General features: G+C 30.7%; 1 protein-coding gene across 1 annotated transcript; it reads right to left on the bottom strand.

The window, feature by feature from the left end:
- Positions 1-872: 872 nt before the first annotated feature.
- Positions 873-24756, bottom strand: LOC111062428 (serine protease persephone). Its single transcript, XM_039438047.1, has 7 exons — positions 24608-24756; positions 22332-22403; positions 20417-20520; positions 19082-19182; positions 12153-12430; positions 9523-9653; positions 873-1240 (listed from the first exon to the last, which is right to left on the bottom strand). The coding sequence occupies exons 1-7, from the start codon at positions 24672-24674 to the stop codon at positions 1070-1072; spliced, it is 924 nt and encodes a 307-aa protein (XP_039293981.1). The 5' UTR covers positions 24675-24756; the 3' UTR covers positions 873-1069.
- Between the last annotated feature and the right edge of the window lie 363 nt (positions 24757-25119).

Raw genomic sequence — 25119 nt, 5'->3', positions numbered from 1 at the left:
TTCTACTGGCGCTCATCTTCCTATCTAAGAAATTATATTACTGCAATAATAAAATTGATTTATAAATGATAGGATTTTAATTTGGTTATAATTTTAGTCAAGTAAACTATCTATGTGTATTTTTAAATCTCGAAAACCTAACCTCAAAATAACCTCTAAACGAGGTTTGGCTTATAAAATAGAATTAAGAATTAAAATCTAAAACAAAATGATAAAAACGTGATCAAGAAACAATTAATAATGAAATTAATACAAAATTTGTACTTATCCGGGACTATTATAACACAAAATCTTCCAAAACCCAGGAGCGAAATTATGTATAACTTTCATTCACAACCTCCTAGCTATATAATAGTAGGTATATAAGCTATATAATAGTAGGTATATAAGCTATATAATAGTAGCAATAATTAATCAATTTTCTACAGTTCGTGAATAGGATATTATTCGGTAACCAATATTAGGTGTATCATTATTTAGTTCAATTTATAGTAAATTGATTTTCTATCATGAATGGAAAACGAAAATTGAGAGAAACTACCAGTATCTCATTTTGAAGTACCTTAACTTCTCTCTAGTATATTCAACAAACTCACTACTAAATTATTCAAGACTTCTCAACATAATTATCGAATGAAATGAGTATATTGACCATCATTAATGAGTATCGCTTTAATCATAATCTTATTTCTCATTTCACTTATCTTTATTCAAAAATATAAAATCATTCAATTCATATTGGATACATTAATGGGTTCCAAGTTATTTCCACCATCCAGATATATAATTAATAATTGTAATAATCATCAATAACCTAAAACTAATGATAATTATTTGAGTTTTGAAAATTGAGCTTTGTTTTGATATAACAGTTCAAGTGAAAAGGCAACATATTGTGATTTTAATAATACTTTTCTCATTATCTAAAAATATAAATTGTGTGATCAATCAACATTATTACACAGCTATTATTCTGCTCATAGTTTAGTTCTATCAATCCTGAATTGATTTGAAATGCGATTTCAGATCCTCCTTAATGCCCTTAGAAGTCCTTAATGCCCTTAGGCCCTTAATACCCTTCAGGCCATACGATGCTCTCGATCCACTGAATGTAGTTGGACACCCTTGCACTGGCAGTCTGGTCTTGGCTACACCTGCCACCATAGGCTACCACACCAACAATGTTGTACATGCACGGATGGCTCTTCAAATTTGTCATCACAGGAGCTCCACTATCTCCCTGCAAGGAAATACAATAATCAGTTTAATCTCTAGGCTTAATAATAACAATAAATATACAATAATTAGATTGATCGGTTTATCAATAATAATATACAATGATTAATTCAAATAGAAGTTATAGTATTACTAGGATAGACTCGGTTATTGGTGAACCAGGCAATTCATTGAATACTAATATGAATTAAAAAATAGATATTAATTGCTACAACTCTATTACTTAGTGCAATGTTAACTTCTTCCTTGTTTAGGGCTATTTGTATGTACAAAAAATTTAAAATCCAATCACAATAAAATACCAATAATAACATATGAGTTCCATGAAATCAAGTTGTAGAAAAAATGTTGATCCGAAGATGGAGTCTGAAATTGTAAATGTGACATATTTATATTTTCACCATTGAAAAATCGAAAAATATAAACCCTATGAAGTAGTGACTGATAATCTTCCAATTGTTTTTTTAAGAAGGGAGTGATATGCTCATGTAATCGAAGTTTTTAAGACACTTTGAGTATATATTTTTTATTTTTAACTTGCAAATGACTTGAAAGTTCGAAACATGTTGTTTGAAAATGGGAAATAAATATTAGAAGGGTGCTTTGATCTTTAATTACTGTCCAGTAATGCATAAATTGAAAGGAGCTTACATGTAAGTGATACAATTATTTACTTCATCTTGAAGAACAACTTGATAAGAAGGGAGTACAGGAAAGCCAATTGTTACTGCATTGATGGATTAAATTAATCATGGGTTAAAAAAATTAAATTAAATTCGTATGGCTTTTGTTGGTAGTTCCCTTTCGGGAATGTTCCACCGCCTGAATATATAATAATTTAAGCCGTCAATGGGCCTACGACTGTCATACTTCAGCCGGGACCGACAGTTTAACGTGCCCATCCGATAACACGGGAGTGATCTGGTTAAAAAACTTTTGGTAATGAGAGGGGTTCGAACCCGGGATCTCTATGCTGCTACGCAAGCACTCTATCCACTAGACCACTAGACCACTAGAATCATGGGTTTGTAGATACATTATATCTGCAATAATCATTGACTATTGAGTTTTTCTTCCCCCAAAAAATATAAGAATATCTAATCGTGATTTTTTCCATGACCAAATACCGATTGAAGATTTTTTTTGGAAATTAATGATTTCAATATCAAGAATCTACTGTTTAAAAATTTTTAATCTGTTTTTTAAAAGCTGATTATCCAAAACTCACGTTTTTATTGTAGAGCCAGATCTTATTATGTCAATTTGCCTCTGAGCTTGAAAATGTGCAACACCAGTACGAAACATGTCAGCACCGTAAGAACGTTGTAGTTCTTATTTTCACATGAATATATTTTGTTTCATACTTATAACATATTGATAATTAATATTGCTCCTTAAAGGATGATATTATTGTATGATAAATATTCAAAGTGATGGAAGATCAGAAAATTAGTTTGTGATCGGCTATTAGTGATAACTAGTAACAAAAATGTTATCACATGATATGGTAAGTAATGACAATGTAATTAATGTCAATAAAAACAACTAACGATTATCAGGAGAAATATCTTCTTCTCTATACTTATAAAAGGCTAAGCCCAGACAGACTGAAATCACACCACAGCCCAAACTACTGAGCCTAAAAACTTGAAATTTTGCACGATTGTTTATGGTAGCCTGAAAACATCCACTAAGAAAGGATTTTCAGAAATTTGCCCCCCTGAGGGAGCTGGGCCCCCCCCAAAATTTTGTACTTTTTAACCGCTCATTGCACAGCAAAGTCATGAGGAACTTTTTTGTTCAGCTACGAAAAAAAATTAGATCTATGCAGAAAAATTTCGATCAGGAGCACAGGGGGGTCTAGGAGAGGGCATTTTTCGAAAAATTTGATGTAAAATCACACTACAGCTCAAACTAATTGTCCTACAGACTTTAAACTTTGCACAAATATTCTTCAAACATACTAGACGCGCACTAAGAACGGATTTTGAGATATTTTGCCTCTAAGGGTTTCAAAGGATGAAAAAGGATCCTATTAAGTAAGGTTATGAACATGGTAAGGTAAGTGCCATATGGAAATGAGATAATTTATTTATTGACATGTGATATTCTAACATATGTTGTAATCATTGGAAATAACAAAATAATATGATAGAAATTCAAAAAAGAACATCTGTTCTATTATTGCTTTCTACCTGATTCCACTCGGGGTGGTACAAGTTATTCGCTCCGCAAACTGTTCGACTTACAATCTGTTCGCTTGACAATCTGTGCGCACTAGTAGATAAAGGTCACGTGATGGCATTTTGTGCGCACGATACTTTGAGTGACGTCATCGACTGTAGCGCTACCTACTGCTTTAATATTATTATTACCAGCTTCGTCTCTCTAATAATTCTATATATTACTATCTAATCTTATAGCAAGATTTTGACGGCATTAAATAATTTTCTAACCTAAACTAATATTCTCATTTTTGATTAGTTTAGAATTTGAAAATTAAATCTAAAGTACCTTATTCTATTTTCTGTACAGTTTTCTCAGACTTTATTGATAGGAATACGCTTTTCCGAGATTATTTTACCAATTTATTGACAAGAATAAGTTAATCTTAAATCATTGAGCATCAGCTACAGTAATAATAAGCAAGCAACCAACATTTCCTGGTTTAACTGTAAGTGAAATTTTGGTATTGTTATGGAAATGAGTTAATTGTTCTTTTTAATACATTGATAGCTAGAAGATTTTTTACTTGTAACTATTATAAGTAATAATAATGTTTTATCCTTGTAACCTGGGCTAAATTCTAGCCGGTCAGATACCGAGTCGCCTAAGAAACGCGAATTTCACTAGCAGATTTTGGTAGCGGAAACAGTGATAAGACAAAGCTACCAACTAAACCTGGTAACCGCTACTGTAGCGGATGGATAGCGGTTCTTGTAGCTGTTACCTTTTTATCACTTCCTATTCCTACTTAACCGCGAATTTTTAATTTCAATACGGTGCATACATTGCGAATTATATTAATTTACTAGGAATAAATTGTTTGATGGATGAATTACGATACTAAAATTTTGGTAAAATATGCTGTTACGACCATGCTGAAATGAACAAAAAAATATATTGACTGACAAAATTGATCTTTGATAATTATTGAGATTTAGTTTTTTCAAATGCCAGGTTCGATTATTATTTCATCAAGCTACAAAACTTAGCCTACTCATCAAATAAAATGAATGATGGTGGCTAATTCCTAAATAAATAATATCTTCCTTATTTATCCAGCATATTGTTGAATTGAAAATTAGAAAGATCTAAGCAAGTCTAAGCAGCTTATCACCAAATAAAATTGAATGATGGTGGCTAATTCTAGATAAATAATATCCTTCCTTATTTATCCAGAATATTGTTGAATTGAAAATTAGAAAGATCTAAGCAAGTAGATAAATAACATTACATTTTAAAAATAATAATTGCAATATGGAAACAAAGTTACCGTATATATTCACTTCTCCTTATATGGCCATCAAAATTGATAGAATGAATGAAAATTCCTAAGTATTTATTGAAATGTTTGATTAATAATTTACAATATTATTATTAAATATAATCTTTCTTAGAGCGCCTCTCGTTACATGTTGCCTAGGCATCCACGAATGGATCGTATCCTAAATACATAGGGTATAACAATGAATAGTCATAATTGAATAAATATCAATAGTCTCAAATAGCAAAGGTTAAATCTATTGGTGGGGGAAGGTCGGTGTTTACCAAAATGTGTCCTCGATGCTATCAAAATACCAAATTTTGTATGTATGCTGAAGATAGAAGTTTGTGCATAGTAGACAATATATTAAATTCTCTAAAAACTCAATGAAAAGATTCAGCATTAATTTAGAAAAATTGAGTAGATTAGATTTGATAGGTTGATACTGAAAAAAACAGACCTGATACTAGATATTATATTGTTCACCAGCATACATTAGTTTCAACAAGAGGTCAGTGAGCATGCGCCGTATTATCTATAAAAATAAACTTCTAATTATTACAAAATTAAATAATAATGTACTTTATAATAATAATCTTTCTAAGAGCGCTTCTCGTTTCACAAAGTAAATGCCCATGCATTCACGGATGGATCGTGTCCAAAATACATATTACAATAACATAGCCTAATACAAAACAATAAATCTATTGGTGGGAAGGGGGAGTTTCCAAAATGAGTCCTGATAACAAATTTTGTATGTATGCCAATGATATAAGTTTGTGCATAGCAGACAAAAATTTTAATTCTCTGAAAACTTAATTTAAAGATTCAGTATTGATTTTAAAAATTTGAGTAGGAAAAATAAACAATCACTAAATTATGATCAAACAAAATTTCTACATTTCACTTCAGTGTAATAGAAATGTATAACTTAGTTCTTAAATAGCCTACATAAGAAATATTATATGATATTCCATTACTCATTTTATTGCTAGTTACTAAAGAATTAAGAAATCTTAATTGAAGGAAGTCTTAATAATATGTTGAATTCGTGAATAGTAGGTCTTTAATAAAGCGATTTATTGATTGCTAGCAAATTGTAGCCAACTTCTATGGATTTTGGGTTTGGATTTGATCAATATCCTACATAAAACAACCGTTAGATATTATTTATTTATTAGGTTAGCTTAAATAATACAAAGATCGGGAAAGAAAAAAAAGTTTGGGCTATTGCCCAAAACTTTTTCAACTTCCTAATTTAGTTCCAAATTGTCTAAATATTATTGTAGAATCTCATATATATATATATAAGCTTATGCTTTATGGGCCAGCATGTGTAAGCGTCAGAAGTGACTTGTCATAATTTAAAAAATACGAAACAGAAATTACATCAAAGATGTACATTGCAGGACAGTATGCTATAATATGCAGTATTACTGCATATTTTGGAATGGCCTCTATGGGTCTGCCTCAAATGTCAATTCTCTGTAATACTCCTTCGATCCATTTAAGCCCCACATCACTTGCCGCATGCACCTCCTGCAATCCTCCCTCACATGGGAACAGAGGGCAGTTTGAAACCAAGTGCTCCATTGTCTGTAGAATCTCATGTTAGCCCAATACTTAACAATTATACATAGTTTATGTCTATTTATGATGTAGTATGTCTATTTATGATGTATCTTTGATAGGACAACTTGAATTGTTAAATTACAATAATTGAATGAGAAAGTAAGTAGCAAAAATGACATGAAAAACTAAAAGAGTATTCTTTCAAGTAGGTAGGCTATGTGTTTCCAACAAAGTATTTTTAATGGACAGATGAACATAATTGTGGAAAATAATTATATAATAAATTTATCATCTAATGCAACTTTTCATTTATTTATAATGCTTATTCATTATTTATTTATTTTATAACAAAAATTTGTAATAGCCTACCTAGTATTTTTAGTGATACAAAATTGTACCATTTCAGCTTTTAACATAGATAAGCTTAACACTTTTCTACTGAGAAATTGCTATTTACTTTTAATATTGTAAATTTATAACTTGAACTTAACCTCTAAATCGATACCGTTTTTGCCTCTAGAAATAAAATAACCTATGAACACCATACGACATGCGTATAATAATGGTTTAGGCTAGTTTTGTTGCCAATGCCATTGTAATAAATTAAAGAGTCGCATAGTTCTGATGATAACATTCCTTTAGAGGGCAGGTAGAGCGCCTACGTCACTAAACTACTAAATTTTGCGCACAACTGCAAGCGCGCACAGATTGCGATGCGAACAACTGTTAGTGCGCACAGATTGCGATGCGAACAATTGTTAGTGCGAACAACTGTATACCACCCATTCACTCAACCTCAATAATATTGTTCTGATAATTGATGAATATGTTTAATAATATTATTATTATTGATATAATAAAGTATTGTTTTAATAATTAATTATTATCATTAATATAATAATAGTATTGTTTGGTAATCAATAAATATTTTTATTTTCACAAACTCTGTATAATTTATAATGGTGAATGTGAAACAGCTGCATCAAAGAAATTATCTCAAAAACATATGTTTAGGAAAACCAAAGTTTTGAACTTCGTTTTCCTGATGCAATGTATAAGCCTACACGTGTAGTGGCATGTAGGCATTATTAATTTCTCAGCTAGAACAGTTTTTTGAGACTGCTAAATAAACGTCTACAGTTTTATCAATGCTGTATCGGCAATAATTATGAAAACGCATGCAGTTAATATGTCTTAAATAAAGGTGTTGATATCTACATGATAATATTCTCTACCATTTTTATTTAATTAAAATTTCAAAATTATTCAAGCCTTGATAGAATGATTGACTCACTGTACAGTCAGTCTAAAATTTTAATATTAAAATTAGGGGTGTATTTTGGCAAGCTGAACAAAAAAGTAAGGTCCTATATATGCACCTTTTTGATATTATTTCTTCAAATGAAAAATGAGTTTTGTGGGTTGTTCCACAACTCCCCCTGAAAGAGAAATTTTATCCTATCTTTTAGTAAAATAACAATGATTTCTGCATTGAATAACATCTATCTTGCCAACAAGAATCGAACTCTTTGTGAATTTAGATACGGTATGACCTACACTTTAGATTTATATAATTCTATTAATAAATTCATGGAAATTGAAGAACTTTTTCCAGTTAGTTGATGAAATTGATTATCAATAGAGAAAATGATTATAATTTTATCAATACAGAATTAGTTGAATGAATTATCTATGTACTGAGTTCTTGGTCAACAATAATTCAATATTGGTATTTATCCAATCATTATTTTTTCAGAAGTTATTCATTGAATTAGAAAATATCTATAAGCTCCTATCAATTTATCAATCGTAACAATGAATTCTTCAAAACATGAATTTAATCAAATAAAAAATTGCCGATACTTCTGTATTCATGTTCGCATGTTTTCCACTTATGATGGATAGCAAAAATATTGTGGAGCGAACTGCACGGCGAATTGTAATCATATGTCTGTAAAATGGATTAATACATAATTATTATTAGCCCCCCTATTAAAATTTCTGTTCAGAAACCATCCCCAATATTCACACAATAAGTTATATTCCCAAAGTTTCATGCCGTTATGTCAAGAAGTTTTCAAGTCTACAGGGAACAAACAAACACACAAACAGACATTCATTTTTTTATAAATAGATTTACATTCGGCTCAAACAAAAGCCTCTCTAAATGAAGGTAGAATGATAAGGATTCAGTTCTGTTGTTTTAACATTTTTTCAAATCACTTTCAAAAAGTTCATTTAGTACCTACTATTGTGTTTGAGACACTTCTGGCGCTATCATAGTTTCACCACTATTCTGTTCCACAGTCCTATCTCTTGCAGTCGTTAACTATATCTATAATAATTATATAAAGTAAAGAGCTGGCTTATGCACGTACGGGATAGGGAAAATTATGTTTGACGCATCATCACGTCTGAACTACTGGACTAATTAACTTGAAATTTTGCTTATAGATTCTTAATTAACCAAGGATGGTTATAGGCCTATTCTCAATTCTTCAAAATTTCATTACGTCAAGTTTTCATTTTGTCAAGTTTTAAAATAGATCCTTGCGAAGCACGGGTTCTTGCTAGTATGTTTATAAAAAGCGATCAATTTCATTCTTGAACAAATTACAACTGATTTCCTCAGATGTGTTAGATGAAAATTAATCTTTATAAACGATATCCCCTAGATAATGAATGACGAGTTTCATGCCTCTAAACTCCACTAGTTCTAGTGAAGGGTTCTTTTTTACTTCATTTTTATCTATATTATATAAAAGCGAAATGGCACTCACTCACTAACTGACTGACTGACTCACTCGCAGAACTAAAAATCTACCGGACCAAAAACGTTCAAATTTGGTAGGTATGTTCATTGTTCAATTGGCCCTTTAGAGGCGCACTAAGAAATCTTTTGGCGATATTTTAACTATAAGGGTGGTTTTTGAGGGTTTAAAGTTCGTCTTTTAGCATATTTATTCTTCTTATTCCAATCTCTTAATTATAATTGAAAAATGTCCATACCATATGTTAATATAGAACAATAATCTAGAGAGAGTACCAGGAGGCGGAGCCCCCTGGCTAGAGGGATATGGCGAGCGAAGCGAGCCTGACGGCTAGTTACATATAATTCCAAGTTCTATGTGATTGTGAGTTAATAGAAACCAACAACCCATGAACAATTGGGTGAGCTTAAAAAGAACAACAATAGTCTAAGGAAAAAAATATAAAATATTACTGACCATGCAAGCATCCTTTTTGCCAGGTTTAGGTTTGGTGAGTATGAGCATGGGACTGTCAGGGTCGACGTTCAATGGCTTTTCATTCACCTTAGAAATCTCCAACACAGTTTTCAGCAAAGTCTTGGATTTAACTGTTTGAGGTTAAGTAGAATAATATTAGTCAATTTAATGAAAATACGAAAAGTTGCTTAAAATCTCTCACGTGTTGTGTTTGTTACCATTGTTGATCTAGTTCATCATCACAATCTGCATCAATATATCTAGGTACCGTACTGGTACTATTGATTTGTCAACTGGAGAATAAAAGTACAATTCAGTATTTTTGCAATTGCTTATAGACTATTTAATGATAAAAACTCACTATTGACAATCTTGTTTATAATCTTATGAAGAAAATCATCAATTTTTTGTGTAGTTGAGAAGTTGATATTGTGGTAATTATTCACATTGAATGAAAAAGACTAAGAAATTGTCAAAAACCACAAATTTATTAATACTTAGAAAGATAAGTATCTTATTTGGTTTTTGACAATTTCTTAGTCTTTTTCATTCAAAATCATCAATATCATTTTCTAAAATCAATTAAAAAGTATTCTCAAATGAATTCAAATGAGTATGAATGTTCTGAGATCTGAGCATGCAATGAATACTAGGCCTACTCTTTACTAATAACAGCCTATAAATACGGTACTCTTCTTATAATGAATTTATACATGACATAGTGTATGGTGTGAATGGTGATATAGAGTTGATTTGTTATTTATCCTTACAATTATTGCTCTTTCTCTCGATTTTATCATTGCGTTTTGTTGTTCGTTGTTGAAATATTGTTTTTATTTAACAATAATATTATTATTGTTTTATATCAGACTGAAGAAATTGAATAGATGCTGAATAGACTACCCATAATATTATATTTTTTACCAGAGTCAAAAGCCCTTGCAGCCCAAAAACAACTCTTGCAGAGTTCTACCACGGAGTGAAAACATTCATTCTTCTGTGTTTCTAATGATACTCAGAAGTAAATTCATTTATTCCCATTGTATATTATTACCATAATACATTTTCAAACACATAATTTGCAGATGATAGGCATATAACCTATCATAGACCTTCAACTACACACCGTTGTACCGTATCACAGATATTATATTCACCAAAATTTGTACTCTACAATCTACATTGTTTGCAAGATTAGGTACATATAAAACAAATCTGTTTTCACGACCAAGTTGAGCTACTTGATTATTGGAGCAATGCCAAATATTACTTTATTACAATGCAGAAGTATTGTAACAAATTTACTTTATAGAATACATTTTATTACTTTATTAGAAGCATACGACGATACGAGCATACATTGTTCTGAGAAATAAGTATCCCAATACTCTACACTCAGCTTCTCAGATCACCCACAGGTTTCTATTCACAACACTACCCACTTTACATCCTCTGTTATATTAATTACACTGATATGTAAAGTACCAATAATAATCTAATAATAATCACATGAGATCCCATTTTACTGTATTTGATTTCCATTCTATAAAGTTTCTCATTTGTTAATCTTATTTATGAAATTGAATGCCAAGAAGAATGAATCGAAATACGCTACCGTTAGGCCTGCGGTATATTAATTTATCGAAATGAACTATTCTTGACAATAGCAGCCTATCCCATGGAGTAGAGTTACTGTTTAAGTTAGATTATTTTTTGTCTCTGACTTTACAATTTTAGTATTACACTGATTAATTAAACTTAAAATCTGAAACTTTTCCTGACCTGACTCTGACAAGTTTCATTTTGAAAATTTAGTGTGATTTCAATTTTACAAAGTTTGAATTGTATTTTAAGTTACATTTTAAAGCTGTACAGAAGGCTAAAAACTTTTTACTCGTGATATTTTTCATTTTGTATAATCGAAAGTTTTTCGATTTGTATAGGCTACTATCAAGCTATCAGGAAATTTTCTCAGGATTTTTTTCCGATCAATACTTTTTGAGATATGAGCGTATAGAGTTTAAATTTTTGGGACAGATCATTTAAAATTAAGTAAGAGATAAATTAATGAAATTCTGAGTATAAATTCATGGTATTTTTGATTAAATGTAAAGAAAATTTCCTGAAAATATAATTTTTAAGAAAGTTATTCCATTTACAAAAAAAAAATAACCGAACATAACTTTAAGTAGAGTTATTCATGGTCATTTTTCTAAATGGAATAACTTCCTCAAAAATTGATGTTTTTCAGGATATTTTTGTTGGATACCAACAACTTACCAAATTACCAATAGCCTATATAACCAAAGATGGATTTAATAGTGTATTTTCTAGTTTCTTATATTTGTAGTACGGTAGGCCTATCCATTTTTTCTATGATATTACTGTGTATGTCGATATAAGGAACAGAATATATTACATAAAATCAATATCAATAGAATACAATTAATCAAATGAAATTCCTAATAAATACTATTAAGTCCTCTCTTCTTCACACAGAATAGTGTATAATGGCAACAGAGGAGATTCGAATGGAATCTATAAGTATCTTATAAGATTAGAATATGGGTAATATGATAATTATGAAGAGCATTTGAATAAATGTATAAAATAAAATACGTTTTACTTACTACCGCGATTTTCAGCACTTATTCCCCAGCCGGACACAAAAACAGGCTCAACTATTTCTTTTACGGTATTCAAACAGGCAGGTCGCTTCGTCTCATCAAATTGTACACTCTTCTCCAGCTCTAGAAGACTCATGTAATTTTCCCTCTTGTTATTGGTATCGCTGTATTCAGGGTGGTTGTGGTATTTGACAACTTTTAGTCTCAGAGCACTTTTCGTTGTCGGCTCAAGCGAGTTCTCACCAAGACGTACCCAAAATGTGCCATTGCCATTTTTTTTCCTGCAATTGAAAATAAAATAATTTTTCATTCAATTACATAAACATGCAATCGATAAAAATGCTAATTAAGGACATCAATGTGCTGTCCAATTCATCATTGAGTGTGAAGCAATAATATTCAACTCAAATTCCTGATACCCAATTTGAAATTTATTCAGTTCAAATCCACAAACTCCCAATGAAAATGGGATCTGAAGATCTTCAAATCTAGAAATAAAAAATATTTTAATGGAATGTAGGACAGCAATTTCGCCTTTTGGTACCGTAGGAGAGAGGCATCCTTAAATTGTAATAGGTAGGTAGTAATTGGATTTTTATCGTCATAGCCTTATAAATAAAAATTGGATTTATTCTTTCAATTAAAACTTTCTGTGGAATTCAAATGAGATATTGGTGACGTTTTTGATTGGTTCAATCACTTTTTAGGTTATTTGAACAAAACCCAGATTGTACCAGTAGAAAACTCCATGTGACCAAGTTATAATATAGGCTATTCTAAGAATCAATATTTTACTAATCAGCCTATAAAATCAAATTTGTGTGAAATATAGTTCCTTTTCTATTTGACTCAAATGAGGGCTTCCTGAACTAAATGTAGAGCTAATAATAGTATTATTTTGTAAAATTGATTTCCACTTTCTGACCTGAATTGCCTCATACTCCAAAACTGGTTCGTAAATACTCTTTTTTTAAAAACCCACAATTTTCAAGGGATTTTTCTGTGAAACAATTATTATAATTCGTATTTTTTTTTTTTTTTTTTTTTAGGGAAAAGTGATATTATAGTTTCACATTATTTAATCTTAAGTACGGTAGAGTCATAACTATCGAATTAATTGTTTAGCTAGAAATAAATAAAATGGTGGATTATACTCACTCCAAATGGATCGGACAGTAGGGAGCAGTGAGTACAAATTTGTCACTAATGAGACTTCCAGCGCAATAGAGTTTGTCATCTCCTTCAATGTTTAATAGGGCCTGTGAACATTTTGAATGATCTAAATTAAAAAAGTAAGTTATTGCAAAAAAATGATGCCATGCATTGACGTATTAATTTCCTTGACTCTGTAATATTACATTTTTCTTCTCACATTTAAATCGAATCTTCAATTCGAGATCTATGGAACTTTATAGTAAATGTCAGAGTTATCAATAGACGGATAAACTTTTTGACGGAGAATTTTTATCGTAAATGTTGTTGCATTGTTCCATGTGTCACCGAGGCTGGGTTGACAGAATTAAAAAGATAAATGGTTTAGTTAAATAGAGATGATATATATAAAAATTTAAAATAACATTTTCAAATTAAAGTTTTATTGAGAACAGATGTAGAATGTGAATTCTAAACTTATAAGTTATAATTTTTTGATGACGTGTCTGTGGAGATCGATATTGAACAGGGCGTTGGTTTGGTGACTTTCAACTTTGCTTTTCCTGTTCAGCCCTTCCTTCTCTTCTGAAAAATGGCTTGCTACAAGTACTGTTGTCGTAGAGTTTTGCTCTAAATCATTTTCGTTTATTAATGTTGTAGATTGAGTTTTATATAAAATTTTGTGCTGTTTTGGTCAGATTTTGTTGTTAATGTAGTAAAGCCAATAGCCACTGTGTTTCAACTGTAAACTAGATAAGTATTTTAGTTCGTAATAACTCTTGAAATAATTAGTCTTAAGATATTTTCTCTTTCTGTATTTTGTGTATTTTCATCTGAAGATTATATGTTAATTTGCTCTGAAAACTGGATTTCTCATTCATAGGCAATAGATCCATTCACAGTTTATCAAGAATCTATTTTATTGGAGCCAACAACTATTCTTAGGTTGATAGGTGTTAAATGCTATTCCAACCGTTTAAGGAAAAATTGGTAGCACGGCAAATGGTACCCCTGTGGTGGGACAGAATTACAAAATAAATATGTCCCAAATGGTACACTATGAAATCCCTGGTTATAGAAATTATTAGTAGATAGATATCTTGATAGGTTATGAATGGTTTGTTGCTGAGTGGGAAATCGGTTCAAGAGAGATCAAGTCCTAATGAATATATTATCTGTGCAGACTAGCAAAATGGCATACAATATGAAAATATTAAAAATGATGATGAGTTAATAGCTGCCTTAACACAACTGTTTGATGAGCAAAATGTTAATTTTAATGCTAGGTTTGATGATATGAAGCAAGAATTTGCTAGCATAAGACTAGAGCAGGTTAATATAAACCTTCTATTGAAAGATGCACATGAAAAATTGAAAGAGAATCATGAAGATAGTAATGTTAAGATACAAGATCAACTCATTCAAGTTTCTGACAATGTAGGCCTAGTTACTGTTGTTGGAAAAGTCAACCCTAGTGAGACAGTAGAATTGAGTAAAGAAGTAGGTAGGGAGTTGTCTTCACTGAAAGTCAACTATCATGAAAGTGATATTGCTACATTGAAGGTTAGGAAAACAGAACAAATCGAATGTTTCTATGGATCAGTACTACATCAAAAGTCAGGAAGATTGAAACAAAGTGAATGATTACATGAGACGGTTTCTGTAGAGGTTAGGAAAAATGTAAACAAAATGAATCTTGCTTTGAGTCAAGTTGATGAGTTTAACTTTCAACTGAAAATTGAAAAGGTGTATGCTATGCATTCTCAAGTGAACATGACAAACTTTTGTAGGCAAAACTGCTTGGTTGAAACTAATGAACCCATGAATAAAATCAGGTTCTTGAAGAAAACAAAACGCAAAGTCTCCATTGATGTGTTAGTATTCAAAGGTTGTTTCAAATTGCTTACTTACAAGATGATGACAGTGAATCACATGATGAAAGGGTATTCCCCACACACAATGATTAGGAATCCTGTGTTATGCCGGGATTCAGAATAGCATAATCGCTACACAGTATGGTAAGAGTCCATAATTGTGTCTTTTTTCTTTCCTGTAGCCTATTTTCTTGGCCCTAATCTTTTCAATTTTCGATTCTTTCCTGTCTTTGTGTAATATTCAGTAAATTCTTCTATGAAGCATATCTTAACCAATCTTGTCCATAGTCATTAAATTTGTATTTTTTCTGAAATAATTTTAGAAGTTGAAATAGTAGCTTATTTTCCTAATCTTTAAATTGTTGATAAAACTTAACTTTTCCAAAATCTATCCATTGTAGTGTAAATAATTGTTTGCTTGCGGTATATTTTTCATCATGTATTACATATTTTAATCATGTCTATTTTTTTCAGGTATCTTATTAGGTAATTAGGTTTTTCAGAGCAATATGTCCCATGTTCTCATCTTTCATTGCATATCGTGCCATAAGCCATATGTAATTAGGTTATAGTTTTCTTCTGGGCTTTTAACCCATTTTGCATTTTATTTTTTCTTTGCTGTCCAATACTTTGGATTTTTGGTAGACAAGTAGGTGTGATTTTTTAGAGGTGTGGGCGTGAACCACATACGGCTGGACTCGATTATCTGACCTACTTGTTTGCGATATAAAAACCTTATGACTGCAAAATCAAATGTTTGTAAAACCTTTTGCATACTTTTGTTTTTGTGGTCCGATACTAGAGTCTGCTATCACATTGCCTTACAGACATCTAGGAACTTTCCACCCAGTCACAATAGTCAACACATTTTTTCCTTCACCAGTTGTTTTTGTGGGAGTGATAGCTCACAATTATAACAAATTAGAGTCATACTTGGAATTTACAAAATTCCATAGTAGTATATTTTATTAAATATACTTCCTCATGAAAGTTCAGTACTGACATGTAGGATAGGCTCTAATTAATCTTTCTCTTCTTTGTATTGTTTTAGGGAATTTATTTACCCAGTTTTCTTTCCTTGTTTGTATTTTTTAGGGAACTTATTTACCAGTATTTCATCTTGATCATCTTTGTATCATAATCTTGAAATGTTTATACTTATTATACAGTCTTTAAATTTTAAATTATTTTAAAAAATAATGGTTTAATTTAAAACGTTGTGTTATATTATCAATTGAAATGAGTTAAAGGCTAAAATTTTTCTAAAGTGTTTTGTAATTGATATTTTTTTTAAATTTTAAAACTGTTGTTCTATAAATTTTGATATGATTGATTATCGTTTGAAATGGATGCTGGAGTGTATGTAGAATTTTAGTGGGGTTTGTTGATTAGAATTTTGCTGGTATGTGATTGTTTTTTGAGATGGAAAACCATTATTGCCTAAAGAAGGAATAACAGAGGTTATGACTTAGAGAGGCAGTAATGAGATAATATTTTTTGTGTTGATTACTTATGTTGATTGCCATAGATGCAAAATAATGATAATAATGTTGATTGCCATAGATGCGATTACTTATGAATATTGTTTGCCTTTGAAGCAAAATATTATTGATGTTTTGAATGATTTCTTGTTTAATGATTGATAGTAAAGTTTTGTCATGAAATGTAGTTTGTGTTTAGAACATTGAAGAGTCGAAATAAACTATAGTATCCAACAAACGATGATTAATAATATTAAATATTGCTTTTTATACAATTTTTGAACAAAATTAAAACTAAATAATTTCGAAACCCTGAATGATAAATCATAAATGTGAAATGAACATGCTATAAATGAAATGTTATATTAAATAATAATGAAATGCAATATATTATGAAATGATTGAATAGAAGACCAAATGTCTGAAATTATGAAATATGTATTGAAATTAATTTTTGTTGTGTTGTTATGATGTTTGTTTTTTACAATTTTGATAATGATACAGGGTGTTATGAAATTATATTTCTATTTTGAAGAATGGATTAAAATGTTGATATTTGAACAGTGAATAAATGAATGATTTTTTTTTAAATTTATCATTGATATGTCCATATTTCACATTTATGTATTGCTGACTGTATAATAAGATGTTAACAAATTTCAATTTTATATATATTTAAAATTAATTTTATGTGTATTAGATTGTATGGATAGCCTAATCAAGTTTTTCTTCTTAGTTATAAGCATTTTAAGACAACAGGTACAGCACAGACATTAACATTGAAATAGTTATCATGTGAATCTCGAAATCAGTAACAAGTGAACGCCATGAAGAGTGTTAAGAACATTTGGGTGATTTTCAAACTAGTGTGACATATCTACGCCGATGCCTGCGCCGAAGAAAAATCTGCGCAATGCTGATGCCAAAAATCTGCGCCAATGCTGATGCCAACAACAAAAATCAAAGCCAAAATCTGCGCCAATGCTGATGCCAACAACAAAAATCAATGCAATGCCTGCGCCAATGCCAATAGCTACACCAATGCCAAAATCTGCGCCAATGCTGATGCCAACAACAAAAATCAATGCCAATGCCTGCGCCAATGCCAATAGCTACGCCAATGCCAAAATCTGCGCCAATGCCAACAACAAAAATCAATGCATAGCTACGCCAATGCCAAAATCTGCGCCAATGTCAATGCCAACAACAAAAATCAATGCCAATAGCTACGCCAATGCCTGCGCCAATGCTGATGCCAACACCAATCAACGCCGATGCCTGTGCTGATGTCAATAGCTACGCCAACGCCAATGCCAATATCAACGCCAATGCCAAAGCCGACACCCAAGAATACGCCAATAGCAATGCCAACGCCTATTGCTGACCAAGTATCTCAAACTCAACACTACTGCATTACCTGGAGGTAATTGTCATCCATGTTCACATTCGCAACTTTGAATCAGAAGAACAGTCACAGTATCATGAAAGAATTGATTCAAAAAATCCTCTCCTAAATTATTCCTGTATGCAGAACTCTAAACCTTGAAAGCTGAAAATATCAAAAAACCAAACCTTACCTAAATTAATCCTCACCTAAATTAATCCTGTATGCAGCGTCTATCTCTTTTCAAAAAACGAATTACATTGTCATTTCAAGCCTGAAATGTACATTGTATAATTACAAATATGATACAAAATTTATGACTCTGTATTGAATTTGGTATGCAGCCGTCTACTACAAGCATGAGGCAATGCTAATGAGATGTCACCTGTATCGAGTTTGATATGCATCAGTCGACTACAAGTATCAGCCCAACACTACGTGCATCCAGATCAGCCCAACACTAACGTCATCACATTGGAGTCACACTTAACTGAAAATCATACTGAGTGCCTTAACGGACTGTTTTCCAAAATGTGCATCAATAAAATCAACTGCGTAAATAGTGAAAGAAATGAACATTTTTTGATTTATTGAAATTTTATGTGAAAATTAAATGTAACAATTCATCAATTCATTTTAAAAAAAAAATAATAATAATAATAATAATAATTTTTCATTCACATACTAATTTTTTTTATGCAATAAAAATTAAATTTTCTATCTATTAAATTTATGTGCAATTTCAAAAAACTATTCTTACATATTAAACTTTCTGTTGAGATATTTTCTTAAATTATAAAGCTAAATCAAAAGTAAATTGATATTCTATATTTTGAGATATTGTTTGGAAACATATAACAAACGCTATTGATGAATTTTTATAATAATTTTCAATATTTTGGATGACATGTATGTTTTTTTTTCTAGAAAAAATTGTTACTGTTCTCAAATTTAAATTTCAACAATCTTTAGTACGGTAGAGTCATAACTATCGAATTAATTGTTTAGCTAAAAATAAATAATATGGTGGATTATACTCACTCCAAATGGATCGGACAGTAGGGAGCAGTGAGTACAAATTTGTCACTAATGAGACTTCCAGCGCAATAGAGTTTGTCATCTCCTTCAATGTTCAATAGGGCCTGTGAACATTTAAAATGATCTAAATTAAAAAAGTAAGTTATTGCAAAAAAATGATGCCATGCATTGACTTATTAATTTCCTTGACTCGTTTACAAAAAAAATTATGAACCAAACTCTACGAAAAAATACTTTTTGAGAATTTCTTTTGTATCTGCCACCAATTCCACCAGCCAACATGTCAACTGATACTAAATGAGGTATTAGATATATAAGTTTCAATTTTTGAGTGGAAATTATCTATGATTTTCTACCACACAGTCAAGATTTACAATTTACTACACTTTTACCATTACCTGTGGGCTACAGGTTAATCATCAAAAGAATTGATAAATTTCCATAATTATTATCAGACAGCTACAGAAGTAAACCTCATTATATTTTCATTTTAAGTCCAATACCCTATTATAAATTAGAGTTTGTAGAAAGAAATCATTAATTAGATTCACAACAAATAATAATGATGAGGAAATATTAAATTTGTGGGTTGGAGTTGAATAAACACAAGTAAAAGAAGAATTCTTAAATAGGGTTAACATCTAGATGGAAATTCGATGAGAGCTATATATACTATCCAAAAGTTATTTGCCAACTCGGTAATCGAACCCGGTTTCTCCTAATTGCTTGTCAGGTATGCTCACTCATTAGACTAGCAATTAGGAGGTACCGGGTTCGATTCCCGAGTTGACAAATCATTTTTGGATAGTAGCTCTCATCGAATTTCCTTTGCAGAAGTCTTCGGATGGTTAACAGCATTCAAATTTGGATTTTCGTTCAATAATACGGTAATTATCATTTGATTGGTATATAACACCATAAATCTTAATGCAATTTTCCATCAATTCCTATCTAAAGATTATTTGAACAAACTAAATATTCTTCGTTTAAGCTCCTGCTTTATAATGAAGAAAAGTGATAATCTATATACATATTCATAAATGCATCACTATAGTACTTGTTGTACTAGATGAAGTTGTATAGGAGATGAAGGTGAAGCTGTGGACTTCTATGAATTTATTTCTATTATTGTTTCAACATTAATCCAACTATCGTACCGTATCCCAAACATTGGTACGATTTTCAGAATGTTTCAGGACTGGAATTGATTTTTTAAATTTCAATAGTCATTGTTCATTATGTTCTGATGAAACATCTGAATTTCCATCTGATAAATAATGATTATATTAATCATCGTGATTGAAAATTTTTATTTAAAAAATATTGTTTTTTTGTTACCAAGTGAGGAAACTCTCCAGATTTAGCTTCATAGTCCCATGGTTTGTCTGGGTTGAAATGAGTGCATTCGTTGTTTTTCACTAATTTCGAGTATTCCTCACATTCTGAAACAAAGCAAAAGTTAGGAAAAAACTTCTATCAAATTGATTTTGATCTATGATAAAGAAAAATCAGTGGAAATTATTGGACCACAGAGTTGCTAATTTACATATTTTTACCGCCTTAAGTAGATACCATTATGATTTCAAATCCTAATCCTGAAATATACTATATGATATTGTAATTTTTTATTTTTGTTGATAATAATCAATAAATTATTACTGATATTTTATTCGTCAATAAAATATACAGTATTTATCAATTACTGGATAATAAATTATTTCAACAGATATTGAATATTTTAGTAAATAATTATTATTTAACGAAAATCCTAAATTAGCATTTGAATAAATGCATTCTCTATTTGATTCATCTGTATTTTAGTAATTCATTATATTTCTGGTTTAATAATCTAGCAACGGTGCGGAGGAGTGGAGCTAGAAAAGGATAGAATCATCTGCTTTGTCTGATGACAGACAAAGACAGCAAACCAATGTTAATCAAATGCTGACTTATAACGTAAATCTCACTATAGAGCCTGGGTTTTAGGAAGCTGTTTGATTGCAATTCAATACAGAAATTTCATAAAGGTTCAAAATCCTAGCTTTTGTTGAACATTTGACACCTCTGTTAGTAAGACTAAGATCATAGCCACCTCTAATACATAGCCACCTCTGTGTTAGAGGTGGCTATGCTAAGATGAAACACTCAGTAATATTCTAAATCAAAAAATTATTTTTAAATTCTCAGAATTAAAGTGGAATGGAAGAAAACTTTGAATCTTATCAATTCAACAAGCTAAAAAGTTTTTCATTTTTAAATATTGTATTAAAATTCCTTTTCAATAGAACAATAAAGGTAATAAATTTTTGTTGAAAGGAAAGCAATTATTGCATGCATCTGAAATGTCTGAATAAATTCCAAATATTGGACATATTCCAATCATAACTTCATAATAATTGGAAACGAATGTAGATTTTTCTGACAAAAGTTTTACCGTACTCAATTTGATGGATGTACAATATTGTTATTGATTTAGAACTCAAGTTACTTATTGGGTTGTTAGGGCTGTTCGGTGAACCTTTCTATTTTTATTTAAATTGGATAATATTTTTCAATATAATTGTTAAGATCATTATAAGAGTGAGAAAAGTGGCAACTGAAATTTTTAAGTGGTCGAATAAGCGAGTTATGGGTTGTTGAAGTGCTAAACTCCGTTTTCTTTCCAGATCATAAACGGTTTCGAATTTTCCATTTGAGTCTTTTTTTAATACATTCAAACCCGGTTGCACAAAAGCCGGTTGAATTTTGACCGTGATTAATTTCACGAGAACCAATCAGAGAAGGCCTTTTTGATAAGACGGCTTCTCTGATTGGTTCTTGTGGAATTAATCATGGTTAAAATTCAACCGGCTTTTGTGCAACCGGCACTTAGTATATCATTGGCTTTGTTCTAATATGCGTTTTTTCGCGATTAATGCCAAAATAAACAAGTTATCAAATTTTCAAAAAATGTTACTTTTTATTTATGTACGATATGGGAAATAAAATGTTTTAGCTTGGAAAGATACATTTTTTGAATTTTTAAGAGAAGTTCTAATAATATAGTCGAAACCGTTTATGATCTGAAAATAAAACGGAATCTGGAAAGTTAGCACTCCAACAACCCATAACTCGCTTATTAGACCACTTAAAATTTCAGTTGCCACTTTTTCTCACTCTTATAATGATCTTAACAATTATATTGAAAAAGATTATCCAATTTAAATAATAAAAAAGTGTACCGAACCGCGTTAAAGGAATTGAATTCACTTACTTTTTGCACTGATCTGACCAACTGGTATTTTTAGAGCAGCTCTGACATGCCTCGAGCTTTGAGGGAACAGACCTGGAAGACAAAGAATATATAATTTCAATATAATATAGAGTACCTAGTAGAGTATAGTGATAAATGAGTAGTGGATTACTGGATTTTTTCCAATTATTGTATTATATTTGTAGAATTAGGATAATTTCAATTTAATCCAACAATCTGAGTAATTTTGGAGTTGAGTATAAAAGTATATGCAAGAGTTTACTCTGTAAAGTATATATAATAAGCTAAATTCTATATTACTTTTCTATTGGAGTATATAGCTCACTATTTCTACAACTATAGCTACAGATAGTTTTTCATTTTTAAATATTGTATTCAAATTCCTTTTCAATAGAACAATATAGTTCAGCTTTTGTTGAAAGGAGCGAGTAATTGCAAGCATCTGTAATGTCTGAATCAATTCCAAATATTGGAGAGATTTCAACCATAACTTCATAATAATTGGAAACGAATATTGATTTTTCTGACAAAAGTTTCAAATTGGATGGATGTACAATATTGTTATTGATTTAGAACTAGAGTGACGTAAGGTATATGATAAGCTAAATTCTATATTATTTTCCTATTGAAGTATATAGCTCACTATTTCCAGTCTGATCCGATTTCAATTACTAAATCGGATCAGACTGGAAATAGTGAGCTATATACTTCAATAGGAAAATAATATAGAATTTAGCTTATCATATACCTTACGTCACTCTAGTTCTAAATCAATAACAATATTGTACATCCATCCAATTTGAAACTTTTGTCAGAAAAATCAAGTTATGGTTGAAATCTCTCCATATTTGGAATTGATTCAGACATTACAGATGCTTGCAATTACTCGCTCCTTTCAACAAAAGCTGAACTATATTGTTCTATTGAAAAGGAATTTGAATACAATATTTAAAAATGAAAACTATCTGTAGCTATAGTTGTAGAAATAGTGAGCTATATACTCCAATAGAAAAGTAATATAGAATTTAGCTTATTATATATACTTTACAGAGTAAACTCTTGCATATACTTTTATACTCAAATCCAAAATTACTCAGATTGTTGGATTAAATTGAAATTATCCTAATTCTACAAATATAATACAATAATTGGAAAAAATCCAGTAATCCACTACCTACTCATCTATCACTATAACTCTACTAGTACTCTTTATACTGAAATTATAATATATTCTTTGTCTTCCAGGTCTGTTCCCTCAAAGCTCGAGGCATGCCAGAGCTGCTCTAAAATACCAGTTGGTCAGATCAGTGCAAAAAGTAGTGAATTCAATTCCTTTAACGCTGTTCGGTACACTTTTTTATTATTTGAATTGGATATTCATTTTCAATATAATTGTTAAGATCATTATAAGAGTGAGAAAAGTGGCAACTGAAATTTTTAAGTGGTCTAATAAGCGAGTTATGGGTCGTTGAAGTGCCAACTTTCCAGATTCCGTTTTATTTTCAGATCATAAACGGTTTCGACTATTTTATTAAAAACTTGCTTGCAGAATGATAAAAACACAAACAGTAAGATTAGTAGAAAGCATAAATAACGAATACAAAGACAAACAAAATATCTCATCCGGCTACAAATCAAAACAACAAAAATGAGCTATTAATAAAACGCTAATAATATTACGGTAATAGTATATGCATGTTGCCTCCCATGCTGCTTTACATTGAATTCATTCCAAATTCGTTTTTAAGATGTAATGGGAATGAGGAAAATATTTATTTTTCATGATAAATATAAACTTTATAATAGTTTTCTGCAGATAAATTTCATCAGAATAAACTTAATTCACATACGTGTAGAATATCTCAATACACAATACTTTGTTTTAAAGGGAGAGGAGAACTCAAATACAAATGTTTGGGGTGTGTAGTAAATTAAGTGTTATATTTAAAGGTTATTGACCGAACCCCCGCCCCTTCATAACACCTATTGGTCACGGTACGCCTATGATCTATGATTTGATAGAGGTCATAGGGACCCAGCCCTGAAACTGGATGCAGGGCACTCAATCGAATGTGGGGGCCATGAAGTGAGTATGAATAGACCCCACAAAAGCAGAACGTTTTTGTGGTAATTTTCGAATGATTTTGTAATATAAAAAAACTAATCACACACAAACAATAGAGAATACTTAATATGAAACATCCCGCAATGTGTAATTATGTAAACATTGTCATGAAAATAAAGAGTTAGAAGATATAAACAAAATCATTTCTTACCTTCTCCAATAGACAAAGAAGTCAGTGTAGAGATAAGGAAAACTAGCAGATAAACCTTGGAGCACATCTTTGATTAATCAATCGTCTTCAACTACTCTTGAAGACTGAGTGCAATCTTAGAAGAATAATTTTATTTATAATATGAGTTGAAGATGAAACCGGTTTTTTGAACTTGCCTTATAGCTAGAACTGGTTTTGCAAGAGATGCTCAGGTGTTTGATTTTTTTGCAAATTCATTTTGGATTCTTTCTTGGAAAAGCAGCTTATATTATATTTTCAAAACAATTTTCCTCCTTTTTATTTTCCCTGATTGTCTTTATCCTTTTTATTGTAATGCTGTCCTTTTACATTAATAGTTTAAGGTCTATCAATTTATCAATACACTCGTGTGTGTTACTAAGTTTTAATTTAAAATTGTTTTATGAACGATCGTTAGCGAGTTTCTACTTTGACTTTAGGCCAGAATTGTAGTCCGTCTGTTAATAAAATCTCTCTATCTTCAATGAGTTACA

This window comes from Nilaparvata lugens, chromosome 11 (genome assembly GCF_014356525.2).
Source record: "Nilaparvata lugens isolate BPH chromosome 11, ASM1435652v1, whole genome shotgun sequence".
In the NCBI taxonomy this organism is placed as follows: Eukaryota; Metazoa; Arthropoda; class Insecta; order Hemiptera; family Delphacidae; genus Nilaparvata; species Nilaparvata lugens.
This window is presented reverse-complemented; position numbering and strand designations above follow the sequence as displayed.